We start from the raw sequence: 18,640 nt of genomic DNA, 5'->3' as shown, positions 1-18,640 counted from the left end.
TTTCACCTTTCGGCGCATTTTCTGTTTCTCTTTAGACCCAGCTTCTTGAAAGAGTTGTCTACATTTGCTGTGTCTATGTTCTCACCTCCCATCTACTTCTAACTCACTGTAGTCTGGCTCATACCTCCATAATCCAGCTAAACTGCTTTTGTCAGCACAGATTGATAATGCTTGGTTCAAAATAGGAAATCCAAAATGCTGAAAAATTGAAAAAAAAATCCAAAATTCAAAACACTTCTGGTCCCAAGCAGTTTAGATAAGGGATACTTAGCTTGTATCACTAATATCTTCCGTGTTTCCTTTTTCTACAGATAAGTCTCACCTATCAACTACACAGGAGCATTCAACATAGTAACTATCTTCTTTTTCTAGAAATACTCTTCTCTCTCAAACTTCAGGACAAATGTTTTTCCTTCTTACTGGCTGTTCCTTTTCCCTTTCCTTGGTTGGAACACTAGTTTCCAAACATTAGGGTTCCTCTTCTCCTTTGTCTCCCCAGTCTCTCCCAAGGCAGACTCGCTCGCCCACATCTCTATATCTCCAGCCCAGATCGTCCCACTATTATTGGGCACTCCATTCAGCCTCTGTGGTGACAGCAGCATTTAGATGTCACACAATCATTGAATGTACCCAAAAGAGAAGGCTTAACTATGCCCAAGCATATCCCTGGTTTTGAGTGCCCACTCTTTGTCACCTCAGTGAAGTGTCACAGCTACTTAGCTGACTTCTCAAGAAAACACCAGGAATCATCCTTGCTTTTGTTTATTCCTTATCACCCTACATTCAAACCACCATTAACTCCTAGTTATTTTACATTGAAAATACATGTTAAATATACTCTCAGCTTTTCATCTTCACTGCCACTCTGTTAGCCCAGGCACTATCATCTCCCACTTAGATGAAGATGATGTTCCTAATTAAAACAGGTCACTTCTGATTTTTTTTTCCATCACAGCTACTTAAATAATTTGTCTATACAGCGCTTATTGCAAAATGCAATTATACGTTTTGTTTTTTATAGATTAGAAAATTCCATCTCTATTGTCCCTCTAAAAAAAGAGAGAGAGAAAAAAAGGAAACCAACATTGAGTGGTTTTTATTTTATTTGGCAAATAATGGCATTGAAAACTATAATGATAATTAATAATAATTACACCTAACATTTATTGCGCAATTACTATGTCCTAGGCACTAGCTAAGAACTTTACATGGATAATTTCTTTGGATCATCACAAAACTATATAGAGTAGTTACTATTGTTAGCCCCCTATTTTATATGAGAAAACTACAGATCAGAGAAGAAAATCATTAACCTAAGTTCTCACTGTGAAAAAAAATGTTCTATTTCCGTAATTTTGAAACACTAAAACCACAACAAAAACCATAATCATACAATTAAACATTTTAATAGGATTAGCTTTGTGAGAGGCTTATTGCATTGTCTCATTTTTCTCTTTTCACCACAGATAGAAAAACTGTCATAGACTGGCCTTCATCTACAGAGAGTATCTGGGAAGTACTGGTTTAACCTGTTATTCCCTGACACCATGATGCTAGTTAAGGTTGAGGGGCAGTTGTAGAGCATATCATTTATAATCCACTAATTAAAAATTATTTCACTGACTCATCAGCCCTTCATCATCCCACATGCTGGCAGCAAATGGTTGCAGCTAATACATGAGGAGCTTGGCGAGTCCTTTAAGAGTGTCGCTGGAACCCTCCCAGAGAAGCAGCCCCCAAGGTCAATAGATGGCAGCTATGTGCACTGTCAGCACTTTTTCTTTCACAAGACACGGTGCCCCCCCAGGAAACTCAGGATTTACTGACACCCAGCACTGCTGCCAAGACCATGTAAAGGGCACCAACAGCTTTGCTCTTCCTGCCGCCTGGACCCCCATTCATGAATTTGCTCAGAAGTCAGAAATACGCTGACAATTTCTTTAGAACAAATTGCAAAGTAGAACAGTGGGGCAGAATGGGAAGCTCAGCATCTCCAACTGTTACAGGCTCCTCAGCTGAATAAATGTCTCCAGCAGGAAACACATTCTGCCTGGTCATATTTTAAATGCATTACAGACTATAACCATTTAATTGAATCCAGGTTGTACAGTGACCCAATATTATATATGACAAAGTAACATCCTCTAAAACACTAGGCTTATTGGTCCTACTAGCTTGCACCAATGAGCCAAAAGAGAGGCAGTAAAAAGTGAATGTATTCAGCATCTACAGAGAAAATTTAGTCTCTTTGCCCAGTCTCTTGGTTTAAGGCCACAGGATTATGAATAGAAACCAGAAAAGTTTCCAGGGCATTAAATAAATGTCTCATAATGATTCGGGTAGGGTCAGCTTAATATGCTCTGTGGGCCAAATCTAACCCACCATCTATTTTTGAGTGTCTCATGAACTAAGAATGGTTTTTATTTATTTATTTATTTATTTGTTTATTTATTTATTTATTTATTTTAGAGGTTTTAGTATGTGTGTACTTGCTGGAGAGAGAGACAGAGAAGTGATAGGAAAAGTGAGAAATCACCACTTGGGGGCTGGGGTGGCCCCACTTCAATCCCTTCACCTCCATTCTCCTCTTGGGATCTTGGGCATGCAAGTACATGCAACCAGAGTGATTTTCAAGCCACTGGCGCTCCAGGACTGGAACCGTGGTTAGCCATGTGGGAGTCCAGAGATGTAACTGCTACCCCATGGTAGGTAAAAAAGCAAAAGAATAATATTTGGTCTTATTGCAAAATGCAATTATACGTTTTGTTTTTTATAGATTAGAAAATTCCATCTCTATTGTCCCTCTAAAAAAAGAGAGAGAGAAAAAAAGGAAACCAACATTGAGTGGTTTTTATTTTATTTGGCAAATAATGGCATTGAAAACTATAATGATAATTAATAATAATTACACCTAACATTTATTGCGCAATTACTATGTCCTAGGCACTAGCTAAGAACTTTACATGGATAATTTCTTTGGATCATCACAAAACTATATAGAGTAGTTACTATTGTTAGCCCCCTATTTTATATGAGAAAACTACAGATCAGAGAAGAAAATCATTAACCTAAGTTCTCACTGTGAAAAAAAATGTTCTATTTCCGTAATTTTGAAACACTAAAACCACAACAAAAACCATAATCATACAATTAAACATTTTAATAGGATTAGCTTTGTGAGAGGCTTATTGCATTGTCTCATTTTTCTCTTTTCACCACAGATAGAAAAACTGTCATAGACTGGCCTTCATCTACAGAGAGTATCTGGGAAGTACTGGTTTAACCTGTTATTCCCTGACACCATGATGCTAGTTAAGGTTGAGGGGCAGTTGTAGAGCATATCATTTATAATCCACTAATTAAAAATTATTTCACTGACTCATCAGCCCTTCATCATCCCACATGCTGGCAGCAAATGGTTGCAGCTAATACATGAGGAGCTTGGCGAGTCCTTTAAGAGTGTCGCTGGAACCCTCCCAGAGAAGCAGCCCCCAAGGTCAATAGATGGCAGCTATGTGCACTGTCAGCACTTTTTCTTTCACAAGACACGGTGCCCCCCCAGGAAACTCAGGATTTACTGACACCCAGCACTGCTGCCAAGACCATGTAAAGGGCACCAACAGCTTTGCTCTTCCTGCCGCCTGGACCCCCATTCATGAATTTGCTCAGAAGTCAGAAATACGCTGACAATTTCTTTAGAACAAATTGCAAAGTAGAACAGTGGGGCAGAATGGGAAGCTCAGCATCTCCAACTGTTACAGGCTCCTCAGCTGAATAAATGTCTCCAGCAGGAAACACATTCTGCCTGGTCATATTTTAAATGCATTACAGACTATAACCATTTAATTGAATCCAGGTTGTACAGTGACCCAATATTATATATGACAAAGTAACATCCTCTAAAACACTAGGCTTATTGGTCCTACTAGCTTGCACCAATGAGCCAAAAGAGAGGCAGTAAAAAGTGAATGTATTCAGCATCTACAGAGAAAATTTAGTCTCTTTGCCCAGTCTCTTGGTTTAAGGCCACAGGATTATGAATAGAAACCAGAAAAGTTTCCAGGGCATTAAATAAATGTCTCATAATGATTCGGGTAGGGTCAGCTTAATATGCTCTGTGGGCCAAATCTAACCCACCATCTATTTTTGAGTGGTTCATGAACTAAGAATGGTTTTTATTTATTTATTTATTTATTTGTTTATTTATTTATTTATTTATTTTAGAGGTTTTAGTATGTGTGTACTTGCTGGAGAGAGAGACAGAGAAGTGATAGGAAAAGTGAGAAATCACCACTTGGGGGCTGGGGTGGCCCCACTTCAATCCCTTCACCTCCATTCTCCTCTTGGGATCTTGGGCATGCAAGTACATGCAACCAGAGTGATTTTCAAGCCACTGGCTCCAGGACTGGAACCGTGGTTAGCCATGTGGGAGTCCAGAGATGTAACTGCTACCCCATGGTAGGTAAAAAAGCAAAAGAATAATATTTGGTGACAAGTAAAAATATTTTTGAATTTCAATTTCAGTGTCTGTAAATAAAGTTGAACTGGAACAGAGCCATATTCATTTGTTTCTACATCGCCTATGGCTGCTTTCATGCTACAATGGCAGAGTCACCTAGTTGTGACAGAGACTGTCCTTATTACCCTCAAAATATAAAATATTTACCACCTGGCCTATCACAGAAAAAGTTTGCCAACCCCTGTTTGAGATTATTCTAAATAGGGTACAGGATAATTAAGTATAAAGCAAAGTTAATGTTATTTATTTTACCATAAATATGCTTCCAGGAAAGAAAGAAGAAATAGTTCCAGAGAGGAAAAAGTAATACCTGCATCAAGGCATTGAACTATAAATCCTAAGTTTTCCAGTCCTTTTGGCCAGATAAACTGTGCTCAATGTCCTAAATTAACAAATCTTATTCCACCATTGACTTTCTAATGTTTATATTTCCAAATGAAACTTCCATGAATTATCACACAGCAATGACAGTTAAAATTTCCATATAACTCATAGGACCTGGATTCATGAGTGGAGGGCTAACATCAGTCACTGTAATTGTTTACATCTGCTAAGACCAGACAGTAGAAGGAGACTCCCCTGAAGACTTTCACCCCTTGTGGTCCTTGAAGACAGTAGGCTTGGAATGATCATTGAGTTGTCTGAACACTGAAACTGGGTTACAGATTTAATTTTTCAACCCAGGAAGTTCAAAAATGAAAATAAAAAAATGTCTATAGCCTTGGGTGTTATTTAATAGTAAACAACTACTATACTTCCCTAAAATTTGTTCATAAGACATCCTCAGAACTAAAATGATCTTGATTTTCAAAAGATAATACAGAAGCAATGAATTTTTACCAAATCCAATTTCCCTTTCAATTAGAAACACCCATCATCCCAAAATTAAACTATACTACCTGTTTTTTTTACTCATTAACCCAAGTAAACCTGAATTATGTTACAAGAAGACTTTAGAAGAAAACTCTGCAGAGGCATTAATCACACTTCAGCATGTAACATAACAACTATATCATTTTCATATAGCTCAAATTACAAATATTTCACATGGAAAAAATTGTTGACAGTAAGCCAGCAGGAAAAATCAATGGGAAGAAAGGCTGTTAACAGTAGAAAGAGTAGATACCATCATAACATTTCATGTCCCATACTGAGAGCCGAATATTACATGTCACAGGTATTAAAAGTTTTTCATGAAATGGTTTCATTTTGAAGTAAGAACAAAAATATATTAAAAGATTGAGTTTTCAATATCATAGGTCATTTCAGAGTCTTGAATATGCTAATGAATATTTTGAATCCTAAAAGCACGATGTAATGTTCCTAAATTTGTTCCAGTAGATTCTCTTGAACATGTATTCAAACTCATCATTAAGAGATCACTCAAATTGGAACCACTAGTTTAGCATTTGAGGTCTTATTTTCTGGGCTTTTTGGTTAGCTTCTCCCTGATTCTTCCAATCTCTTTGCAAGCAGAAATAAAATCCTTACAAGTTAAAAATACTGCTGTAAACTGTTGGACCTAAGGATATTTATGATATAATGCTATTACAAAACGTTAGACTATCCAAGGTGATTTAATTTGTTAAAAAGCCAATTCTCACTAGAGAATGTTGCATTTACCTTTTCCAATCATTCTAATGAAAAATAGTAAATATATGATATCACTGAAGTCTGATAGGAAAAGTCCGAAATTGATTTGCCTGCCCAATTGAGTCCAAATGTGCAATGCATAGACATTAAAATAATAAAGGAGATGCTCAAAGTCCTTCACAGCTGGAGTCAATTCAGTAACCTCCCTTTTCTTTTGGATTGCGAATCTGTGGCCAATTTCCTTGGCCCAGCATTTCGAAGGACCCCATTGCCTCTGTCACTGAAGATGTTGAAAAACTGGAAATAGCCACATATCCTAGGAGACAAGGATTGCCAAATGAAAGTAGAACATTGAGTTTTCAGCCAGTCCAAAGAATAATGCAATAATTGAACTCTCTCGGCAAACTCCAGGCATTGATGAACTCTTTAGAACAGCTTTTTAAGCTAAATCCAACTCTATTTTAGCTACAGTACTGTACAAGAAAGTTGTCTTTTGGTTTAACTAAGCCAACTTCACTACTGCTATATTCTTTGTATGTATGTTTGGAGATACATATTACTAATAATGACTGTAAGACCCTCTCCTGTTGCCTACACCCTGAATTGTAAACAAGACAACTTTTCTGTATCCTTCAAGACTTTTTTCTTAATCAGTCCCATAAACCTCAATGATTAGACTTTTAATTAAAATATTGGGGACCAGCAGATGGCATAATGGTTATGTTGCTGGACTCCTACATAGACAACCACAGTTTGAGTCCTGGACCAGGTGGCTTAAAACTCAAGCCAGCAGGTGGCATGATGGTTAAGGCGCTGGACACTCCCACATGGCTGACCACAGTTCTAGTCTTGGACCTGGTGACTTGCTTTCTCACTTCTCTCTCTCTGTCTCTCTCTGGTCAAATTAACATAAAATGAATAAATAAATAAAATTAGGTAAAAATAATTCTTAACAAAAAACAAAAACTCAAGCCAGGCCGCGCGCATGCTCACTCGTGTGTGTGTGTGTGTGTGTGTGTGTGTGTGTGTGTGTATGTGTGTGTGCACGTGTGCGTGCCTAAAATCCTGAAAACAGAAGGGATTGCAGTGTGGCCATCCCCATTGGGGCATGATTTCTCGATTTCTGTCTCTCTCTCTCTATCTCTCCAGCGAGTGCATCTGCCCTGTAGGAAAAATCTTCTTAAAAAAAAGAAAATGATGATTTTTCTAATAAACAACAACAAAAAACTCACAGAAACTGCATCCAAATAGAGGACATAAAGTAGATTTAAAGAAAAAAGTAACAAGCATTAAAAATAAGCATCACTTGTATTCCTATTTCTTTTTGTTTGTTTGTTTGGAAAACTCAAAATGTAATCAATAATTCTCAAAATATCCATATGGTAGTTGGGTATGGGGGATAATTTTCATTATATCTGTTGATCAAATTGTTAATGTCTTTAATAGTTTGGGACTTAAATCAGAAAAGGCAAAATTTTGTTGATTTTAATCTTAATGATATTTGACTTTGCCTTAAATGAGAATACAATCACTCTAGGAGGAATAAAAGAGAAACCAGATGAGACCGTGTTTTTGTATAGTCAGTAAGTTGGCTTCTTTTAAAGGGTTGTTAATACAGATTTTTGTAAAACCTATAAATGCCACCATTCTGTCAATCTCTTTCAACTGATAGCACCATAAGTATGTCCTGGTGACTACAGTATCTACGTAGTTGCATTGAGTTAATTTTGTTTCAGAAGTATATAAAGAGTTCAAGCTAAGAGAACTTGATACTAGTAAAGAATATTAATTTGCACTAATTGGGTGGTTATTTTATGTGAAATACCTTGCTCAACATGTTTTACTTGCATTATTTTATTTAATTCTCAAAATGACCCAAAGAATTATGTTTAATTCTTACTTGAATTTTACATATGAAGAAATAGAGACATACAGAGGTTAAATGACTTGTATAATAGAAGTTGTTTTTTTCCCCAAATTAATTTACTAGTAATTATTTAGGGTTTGGGGAATTGAGAGGGCATGTACACTCACCAGAGAGAGACAGAAAGACAGAGAGAGAGAGAGAAAGAGAGAGAGAAAGCACCTCTCAATGGAAGGAGAGAAAGTTTATTGTTTAATGAGCATAGAGTTTCAGTTTGAGAAGATGAAAGTATTCTGGAAATGGATGGTAGTGATGGTTGCACATCAGTGTGAATGTACTTAATGCCATTAAGCTGTAAGAAGTGACTAAAAATGGCAAATTTTATTATATGTATTTTACCACAATAAAAAAAAAAGGTAGTAAGAACTTATTTTAGGTTTGCATTAAAATTTAAAACTGAAACCATGAAACAAAACAATGGTATAATTTGAGATCTAATTTATAAAAATGACATTAAGACAGTAATCAAATCAGTAAACCTTATTCTGTTGACAAGCACTACAAATCATGTGCTTCATTTTCACTGAAGGTCAACATTAATCATGAAAAGCATGATTCTTTTAAGATGAGATATCAAATGGAACAACATAAAGTATAACTGTATAGACGAATTCTAGCAAGAATAGCTTATCTGAGGGGGCATCCAACAGTATCTTATCTTTCTGCTTAATTCCCTCCAAAGGGAACAAAAACACTTTCTATGTGAAATAATTTCCAAAATACGACTTGGGAAATTGTTTCAATTTTTTTCTCCTATCTTTATATTGAGAATATTAAATAATTCAGAGGAAATTAAATACTTTTTATCACACACTGGGATTCTTTTCAGCAATATTTTTAAAATAATTAAATTGGCTCAGTTTAGTGCCCTAGATTCTGGCCCATTTTGATTATTTATATAAAAATACACATATAAAAGTGACTTAGGCATTGATATTCTTTGATTAGTCAGTGCTTTTCTTTTTGTCTTGGTCAGAAGGTTCACAACAATCAAATAAAATTTTGCCTTGTGCTCACTTCAGAGCTATGAAAGGAAAGAGACAAACTTTACAAGATAAATGGAATTAAAACAAAAAGGAAATTCCCCAGAGTGGCACACCTTTTCTCCCCAAAACTCAATGGTCTTATAAACAATTAAGTTAATATGGCAATGAAATATAATCCCTTAAACTTGTAAGGGTCAAAGAATGTTATGATATAGGCAATTAGCCAACTATCAATTGTGATTTAGAGTTTGGACTTGTTTTTCCTTATGCATGAACTATTCGCTTATGTCATTGTATAATTGACTGCTTCCCATCTTTCAAGCTTCAAATGTCACCTCCTTAGAGAGGACAATCATGACCATACCCTATCTAAGTGACCACCCCACCATTACTCTGTCACTCTCCATGAGACTGCTCAGAGTCGTTTCCTTGGAGGCACTTTGACACAATCTGAAATGAGCTGGTTTGTGTATTCATTTAGGTGTTTATTGTTTGCCTTCCACCATTAGAACATGAGCTTCCCAAGGACAGGGCTGAGGCCATCTTGGTTCCTCCTCCAGTCCTTATGTCTAGCATAGTGAAAGCTCATCATTCATAGATGGGTTGGTTGGCTTGTTCTCCTATATCCTGCTACCTTGCAACTGTATATGTAGATGGACTGAGAGCTTGGTCCTTTTGGGAACATAAACTTGTTGCTATGTTCAGCTCTTTTCTTAATGAGTGCTGTAGTAGGTTTATTTCATTTGGCTGGGGAAGCTGAATAATAAAACGTGGTGACCTAGAGAATAGTAGGACAGACCTGCTTGGTCCTTAAGTCTAAATCCTCTCCAGCCTAGTTTTCCAGAGTTCCTTGAGGTAGTTATCAAGTGGTTCCTTATTTTCCAGTTGTCACACTCCCTGACTGCATAACTTTCTTGGGTACCCCATGAAAAGAAGGGCTGGATAGATCAAAGATGATTTAGGGTAATTATGATTTCTTTCATAATGCTATGCTAATACCTTCAAGTGATACATACACCTAGCAAATCACAAACATGAAGCTGACCTCCCCACTGTGTTCTGGGAGGACTGGCTTCACGCACAACATTAGCTCTGACTCCGTAGGGAGCTCAGTGAACTAAACAAAGGAAACCAAGCCTATTTGTCTTTCCATTGTAGAGATGGGAAAAATCAGGTAACATCACTGGTATCTAGATGCTTGCTTTTACTACTTGATAAAACAAAGCAAGGGAAAAAAAAGAGGGGGAGGGGTTTCTTAAGACCCTTTCACAGTTATGTCATTTCAGGATTCCTATGCAGCACATTGTATAAGTAGTAAGAATAGGCTTCCAAACTGATCAGTCACATATTCTGTTTTAAATAGTGTTTTCATTAAAAAAATAAGGTTGTGTCCCCCAACCAGAGCAAACTTGTCTCCCATCACATCAAGCTATTAATACACCTCTTCTTTTATAATTAAACAGAACTCCTTATCATGGCCACCCAAGATAACTAACTAAATTTCCCAGTCTCCCTTGTAATTAGGCATGTGCATATGAGTGCAAGTGATGAGCCAGATCAAATCCTTAAAAAGAATGGGCACAACCTCCCCTTCTTTTCCCCTTTCTCACTAGTTGAATGTGGATGTGGTGGTGAGCTATCCTGAGACATAAGGATGAGGTACCACCCTAGAGATGGCAAGGAATAGGAGAAAACAAGCAGTTGAGTCAGAGTCCCTAACTCTCTAGAGATACATGTGGCCTGGATTACTTTTTAATATATAGATCATTGTGTGAAAAAAGAAACCATTTCCATCTTGCTTGAACCACTGCTATTTGTAGTTTCTACTGGGATGTCAGAAAAGTCACCTTGCAGGTTTTGCACAGAAAAAAATATGTCCCTACAACCTAATATTTCAGCAATCAACTTACATTCTAACAGTGAACTTTCCTTGATGGTTATAAGCTGTCTCATGATTTTGCAGAGGTCTTAGGAACTCAAAATGATAAAATAAAATAAAATAAAATAAAAATTTAAGAAAAGAACTTTCTGAGTTGGAAAGGACCTTCAAGGTTACCCTATCTCCTTACTTTATTGATGAGGAAGTTGAAGGTTACCCTATCTCCTTACTTTATTGATGAAGTAAAAAGTAGAGTGAGCAAATAAACCTCTTGAGCCTCACAGGTAGTTGGTAGAAGGACTAGCATTAGGTCTTCTGAATTATTTTCCTTTAGGGTCCAGTTAGCAGAAGTTTCTAGAATTACTCAGAGGGCTCCCTGACAGAGGCATGGAAAATTGCTACCTGGGACCCAGGACCTTCTTTTCCCAGACATTCCATGAACAACTGCCACTCTACATATACCAATAAGGCTGCTCATATTTCCACAATAAGGAAGAGTGGTAGGGGAAGCTCGCCCTCACTCCCAGCATGCCTCATTGGAGGATGATAGAAGAATCAGGAGGAGTCATGTCTTTACTTCTTGTTCATTAAATCTGGCCTTGAAAGTATCTCTTTTGTTTAATGAAACTGGTTCTTTTTCCTATGATGTAGCATTGTAGCATTTGTCTAAGAAAAAGAAACATGGCAGTTTAAAATTTAGAGGATACCTACCTTGTATAACTCCATTCTATAATACTATGATTATCAATGATCATTCCCATGTAATTTGATAATATAAGAAATTTTCTGTAATAAGTAGCAATGGGAGTCATTTCAAAGATTAAGGGAATAGCACAGGAAACAAACAAATCTTTATCCACCATGTGCCCAACCACAGCTCTCCTGAAAGAACGGATATTGGTGAAGTTGTGAAAAAGAAAGCTTCCAAAGATCTCATGAAAAGTGGAAAGTAAATTCTACCCATTAGTATACAAGGTCCTGGGACCAGCAGTTGGTATGATGACTATGTCACTGGACTCCATGTAGTCGACTGTGGTTAGAGTCCTGGACCCGGTGACTTAAACTCTTGCTGGGCGCATGTGCGTGCGTGCCCAAGATCCCGAGAGGAGAATGGAGAAGGTGTGGCCATCCTCCCAGGGTGTGATTTCTTGCTCTCTGTCCATCTTTCTCTTTCTGGAGAGCGCACATACCCTATAGCAAAAACCTCTTCAATACTACTACTACTACTATAAGGTCCTTAGACTTATCCTTTCATCTCTACCTTTCCCCTTAAAATCTCAATAGAGTATACTTGTCCTTTACTATGAAACTGGGAACTTATATTTAAATTTCACAAAATTCTTTTTTTTACATATCACTCTCATGTATTTCTTACCATCTTCATTTTCATCAAACACTGGTGCTTTGCTTGAAGTGTTGGCTCCCATGGTCAAGTCTGCCCAGACCTGGATCCTCCAGCTACAGTGTTCTAGCAGAAACATGCATCTTCATCAAAACAGGTCCTGACACTTAGCTGTATATTTAGAAAAGAAAAAGAGGTGGTATGTTAATAACATGGTATAAGTAGGCAACCAAATATAGACCACGATCAAAATATTAACTGAATCTGTGTCACTGGAGTAGGAAATTTGATTGAGAATGATGATTTCAGATATAATAAAACATCAAGCAACAACAGAAAAATACACTACATGGCCTCACCAGCAGCAGACCTGGACTTACATAGTAACAAAGCAAAGTATTTTCCAATTATAAAAGAAAAGTTTTAAATCATAATCATATGCTTTATTTAGCAACTATGGAATAAAATTAGTATTTCATTGCAAATATATATTTTGGAGAAAATATGCTAATTTTTTATATATATATTTTTATTTCATAAGAGAGACAGCATACATGCAGGCAAGAGACAGAGAAAGAGTGGGCAAGACAGGCACTTTCTTGTCACACTGTCACCCCCTTCCCCGGCCTTCCACTAGTCAGAATTCTGGGCACCTGGTGTGTTTGAGGTCGACTCGGGATCCAAACCTGTGATTGACCATGTGGCTTCCAGCACTGCAAATCAGTATATTACCACCTGTGCTTCCAGGGCTGGGCTAAGAAAATATGCTCATTGAGCTTTTTATTTTTATTTTTATTTTTTAGATTTTTGCCATAGGGTGCATACACTCAACAGAGAGCAACAGAGACAGAAAATGAGAAATCATCCCCCAAGGGGGGAAATGGCACTCTCCAGAGGAGATGGCCACCCCCCAGCCCCCTCTCCTCCATTCTGCTCTCAGAATTTGGGGCACACATGTACACGTGCCCAGGTTGTTTGTGAAGCCAGTAGGTCTGGGATCCAAATGGCAGCGTTGGTCATGTGGGATCTAGCACTGTTACCACCACGCCACCTGCTGGCCCTGAAGATATGCTAATCTTAAGCATTCTTTTGTTTGTTTGTTTTCTGTAAGCAGTAATAATTTTGACTTTTTTCAAGTCATCAAGATGCATTTGTTATCTATTTCCTCCTGCTCTGGAAAGTATTTCAATATAAAAGGAAGAAGTTCTGGGTTGGGCTTCTCCACACCAACAAGTTGCTAAATTCCTTCAAATACTTTTCTTTTTTTTTTTTTGATCCTTTCCTTAAATTTGGAGATAATGATAGCTCTTATTTCAAAAAGTAATGTGATACACATACATTTAACTCTATACATGTATTGGAGCATTTACTCTTGCCTTTGGAATGAGGGAAATAACAGGGTCTATCTCAGGAATCACACACTCTACTCCTGTAGGAGCCAGTCAGGGAATATAAGTGCATAAACCAAACCAGGTACGAGACATGAGTGTGGGACCAGCAGATGGCGTAATCACTATGCCGCTGGACTCCCATGTAGTTGACCGCGGTTCGAGTCCCAGTGGCTTAAACTCACTCCGTGCGCGTGTGCATGTGTGCCCAAGATCCTGAGAGGAGGATGGAGGCGAACGGATTGCAGCGTGGCCATCCCCCCGGGGGGTGATTTCTCACTTTTTGTCTCTCTGTCTCTCTCTGTATTTCTGGCGAGCGCACTGTGCCCTATAGCAAAAACACTTCAAAAAAAAAAAAAAAAAATAAAGACATTGGTGCATTGTGAGGACAGTGGTGACTCTGCCTCCATTGCCAAAAGAGGTGGACTGCTGTTGCCAAGGGGAAACACAGGCCTGGGAAACCAGATATTCACATCTACCAAAAAATGGGTAAAGATCCAGATTGTGTGTGAAATAATATTTTAAAATTCAGCTCAGCTATATGGCTTGGAAAAATTGTCATGTCTTGGACAAATATGGCTCCTGGATACAGCTGATGAGACAGTGTGTGGAAGCAGTGAGCACAATGCCCGGCACACAGCATGCAAAGAATGAATGTTAGTGCCTCTTACGTGCGATACTAGTAGTATCTCCTTGTGCATTATTTTTATTTTTATGTGTGTATGTACATTTTTTTCTTTAAGAGAGATTTTTTGCTATAAGGCATATGTGCTCGTTGGAGAGACAGAGATAGAAAGTGAGAAATCACCCCCAAGGGCGATGGCCACACCACAGTCTCTTCTTCATTCTCTTCTTGGGATCTTGGGCATGCACACACATGTGCCAGGTGTGTTTTAAGCCACTGGGTCCAGGGTTTGAACTGCAGTTGATTACTGTGGGAGTCCAGCAATGTAAGCATTACTCCACCTGCTGGTCCCTTGTGCATTATTGTTTTAATAATTGACACCTGTTCATTGATTTTTTTCTCTTGAACGGTTTGCTCACAAAATATATATATATATAGATTAGAGGCAGAATTGGACAAAGTATCTAAGCTAAGTGAGGTTACTGAAAAATATATCTGGGAGAAGTGTGGTGGTTAAGGTGACTAGATCCTGTATGGTTCAAGTCCTGGATCTGGTGGCTTGAAAAATACGGGGGTGGGGTGGGTGCATATGTGCCCAAAATTCTGAGAAGAGGATGAAGGAGATGAGATTACAGTGTAGCTATCCCCCTGGGAAGTATTTTCTCTTTCTCTCCTCCTCTTCCTCTTCATCTCTCTCCCTCTCTTTCCCCTTCTGGCTTCCTCTCTCTCTCTCTCTATCTCTGTCTCCAGCAAATGAAGTTTATTGAAAACTATTTTAAAAAAAAAAGTTTGGGAAGCCCTTAAGCAACTGTATGTAGCAGAACAGCTCACATTCCCATTAGGAAAATGTAAGTAAAGCCTTCATTTGGAAGGCAAACTCATTAAGGAAATGCTACTTTTCATACTAAAAGCCAACTGCTGGCAAACTGCCTTACAGACTTTAAAAAAGAATCATTAAACAGAGAGCAAAGAGTCAGCAATTAGGAAGCAAACAATAAATGGCATGGGAGGGGGAGCGGCAGGGGAAGGTAGTAACAGGTGGCCGAAGGGAGCTCAGTGGGATTACTGAGATCCAGGAAGACAGAAAGAACACAACTGGCTCTTTACACTGTAAATTCAAGAGGCTTTCAACTCCAGTAAACAAGGGAGTTAGGACAAATAAGTGGAGCATCCTTTGTGTTTTACTGTGAGTTGGGGAGAAGCAAATGGCAAACAAACAAACAAACAAAAAAAAACCAACCCCCCCCCAAAAAAAAAAACAACAAAACACCTTTTTGTTTTCTTTTTGCATTTTGTAAGGACCTACCCACTGATTGCACAGAAAGATAGTATTGGCCAAAACAGAGAACATACATTTTAAGGAGTTGTCATTATTAATGCTGCATGCTGGGATTACTTCTCTTTTATTTTGTGCTTAAAACCTGAGTACATACAGTTTTCACACTACATTCCTGTCTTGTCATTCTTATCTTCTTTTTTTCACACCTCAGGTTTTTTCTCAAATAGCCTGTCTGCATGCAACACAAGACATACCAAGCATTGACCTTGCAAATTGTCGAATAAGAAAAAAGAGAGAGAGAGAGAGAGAGAGAGGGAGAGAGAGAACATCATCACAATTGTCTACCCTCTGGAGTTCCATTCCGATGTGCAGACAATTCTGTTCACCACAGATCCAGAGATTTTACTGGGGGAAAATATGCAAACAAGGCACTGTTTTCATTTATGTTTGGGGAAGGGGCAAGCAGATGTTGAGTGATGGTTTACTCTCTCCACTGCCGCTCAGATGCACAATCTAGTTTAGAATTCTCTTTCGCTTTTTCTCCCCCATGTGGATAGCCAAATGAAATAACTTCCTCTCATATCTAGAAGAAACTATCCTCTCTGGCAGGAAAATGAAGATGCATCCTTTCCAATCTACCAAATAAAGTCTAGTGGAGATGCAGGGCTTTCTTCTACCAAACCCCACAAACCTTTCCTGACCTCCCGGGACTAAGTCTGCAGTGTTACATAAGCATCATTTTGAGATGTCATGATGACAGTCACCATCCATGGAAATAAAAATTCTAAACATTAAAAAAAAATACAAAATAAGGAGATATTTGTCTTGCAGAATACATGGACTTTTCAGGGTCAGTCTTATCAGATTACTAACCAGGGACTAGTTCCCCAATACCAATATTTCATTTTACCCTATACTTTTGGGAGTTATGAACAGGTGAACTCCCCTGAACAGTCAACACTCCCAGATGCAAAAGATCCAGTTCTAGAACTGGAGAACACGGGGTGTGATGCAAGAAAGTTGCAACTTCTGATGGAACCGTTTAGACTTCACTTCATAGCATTTGTAGCGACAGCTTCTTTTGTTTGCATTGGAAAAACAGAAGCTTCTTAAGCTGGGAAATATTTAGAAACATGGGGAAGAACAAAAGTCTGTGAAAAAACACCCAAATGAACAACATTCTCAGTTAACCATTGTATATACGTTGTCCACTTTGCATCGTCATTTTTATTTATTAGATATCTTAGCTAAACATTATTTCCACCTTGATCCTTAGGCCAAATAGATTTCTTTTTCATACTTCCCAAAGATAGCCATAATCATGAATCTAAGTCTGCATTTTACAGTCTACTCACAATTTCACATACATGGAAATGTTTGAAAATGTCACCTCCATGGTGTCATAGAACAGGTCTAGTCACACCCGGCTGTGCTCACTTACCGTTATACTTCTGAGATCTGGGCATTTGCTGCTGATCTAGACTGTCCATAATTGCTTTTTAAGTGCTGCATAGTAGTCCATTGTGTGTAAAAATATTCAAATTCATCGGTCTTGGGAGGAAAAAAACTACATCTTTGTGGAGATGAAACCAACCATCAAAGGAAGCTTGGAAGGTGGATGAGAGATACTAAGCAGAAATACCTCCACTAACTTCACGCAGTAATTACAAAAAGTCTTCAAAAAGTTCATGGGAAATGACTATGATCTATTTTTACAAATGCATCCATTAAAAAATCGTTCTGGACCAAAGTAAACTCGTACTTTAATCCCATTTTTATACAAACGTTTTGAAGTCCCCTGGTGTGCCTGGGTCTGAGTCGGTGCGAGGTTGGGGAACCCAATGGGGGGACCAAAGAGCCAGGATTGGTCCCCCCGGTGTCTGGTTGTGAGTTTTCTTGACGGCTGCCTTTGTCTGGTTTCTCTTCCCTTTAAACTTCTAGCTCCCCCTGCAGTACCGTTAGTACGCAGATTTATTTACTGATTTTAAATCGAGACCACCACTCACCTCAACCCAGTCCTTCCTTCACTCCTTCGGTGAAGCTCGGGATGATGCGCAGGAGCTAGCGGAGCAACTCCGAGAGAAGAGTGAGCGCTGACAGACACCTACCTGCCAGGCGCAGCCGCGACAGCGACAGCGACAGCGAGCGAACGCGGAGCAGAGCTGGGCTGGGCTGGGCTGGGCTAGGCTGGGCCGGGCTAGGCTGGCCTGGGCTGGGCCGGGCACCTGCAGCTGCCGAGGGGTCCCAGCGCCGCCCGAGCGTGCAGCTCCCTGGAGAGGGGCGGCCCCGGCAGAGGGAGGCTGGTGCAGGGGCAGCTTGCCAGGGGGTGTCCCCAATCGGCGCTCTCAAAATGAACGAGCAGTCGCTTGGGTGAGGGCCAGGTTGCCTAGCTAGGGTCGATGCGTCGCCGGCTGGGGCCGGACAGGAGCCCGGTGGCAGGGATCTGGCGGCGCCTTGGCCAGTTCTGGAGCGCCAGAACACAGAACGCACCCCAGCTTCGCGGAACCGGACTGGATTCCCCTGACTTGATCCCCGAAAGAAACCGGGACAGAGCCACGGAGGTGGCAAGTACGATTCCGCAGATCTTCGATGGGAAGAGGAAGATTTCCTTCAAGACTTTCCCCGGGGCAGTGGAGGGAGGAGTACCAAGAGAGCGTTGAGAAGGACCCTTTAAGGACTATGATCTGGTAGACTTTCTTGTTTTATTGCTGGGGAATTGAGGCACAGAGACAAGAAATATTTGCCCAGTGAAGCCTAACGAATTGAAGCACAAAGACAAGAACTGCTTGCCCAGTGAAGCCTAACAATGAACAGAGAGGTTTCCGAGACGCACAGGACTCCTGGCTCCCACCTCGCTCCGCATTTTCCCACGCATCTTACTTAACCCGCAGTGTGGGGGAAGGCAATCCCACTGCTGGTCTCTAGGTTCTCTTCCATGGCCGTGCCCCCTACTCCCATGTGTAATCAACACTGTGGAAATAGCTTATTGTTTTTCCTTTAACCCAAGTCACATACTCTCAAGCCAACGCAGAACTGCAGAATTAGCACATGAACACTTGCTTATGAAGGGAAGAGGGTGAGTGGGCAGCTATGGGGCAGGGAGAA

The 18,640-nt window shown here is 39.4% G+C and overlaps 1 protein-coding gene across 1 annotated transcript in view; it reads right to left on the bottom strand.

Moving 5' to 3' along the window:
• STK32A (serine/threonine kinase 32A) overlaps positions 1-17,755 on the bottom strand; it is a gene marked incomplete in the record, with an annotated part of 141,032 nt that extends 123,277 nt beyond the window's left edge. The window contains 2 exon segments of the mRNA XM_027771667.1: positions 12,277-12,414; positions 17,542-17,755. Coding sequence (XP_027627468.1) covers positions 12,277-12,382 — 106 coding nt within the window.
• Between the last annotated feature and the right edge of the window lie 885 nt (positions 17,756-18,640).

Source organism: Tupaia chinensis, unplaced genomic scaffold (assembly GCF_000334495.1).
Source record: "Tupaia chinensis unplaced genomic scaffold, TupChi_1.0 Scaffold000228_1, whole genome shotgun sequence".
NCBI classification, from domain to species: domain Eukaryota; kingdom Metazoa; phylum Chordata; class Mammalia; order Scandentia; family Tupaiidae; genus Tupaia; species Tupaia belangeri.
The sequence above is the reverse complement of the archived record's forward strand: the minus strand, read 5'-3'. Positions and strand labels throughout refer to the sequence as shown.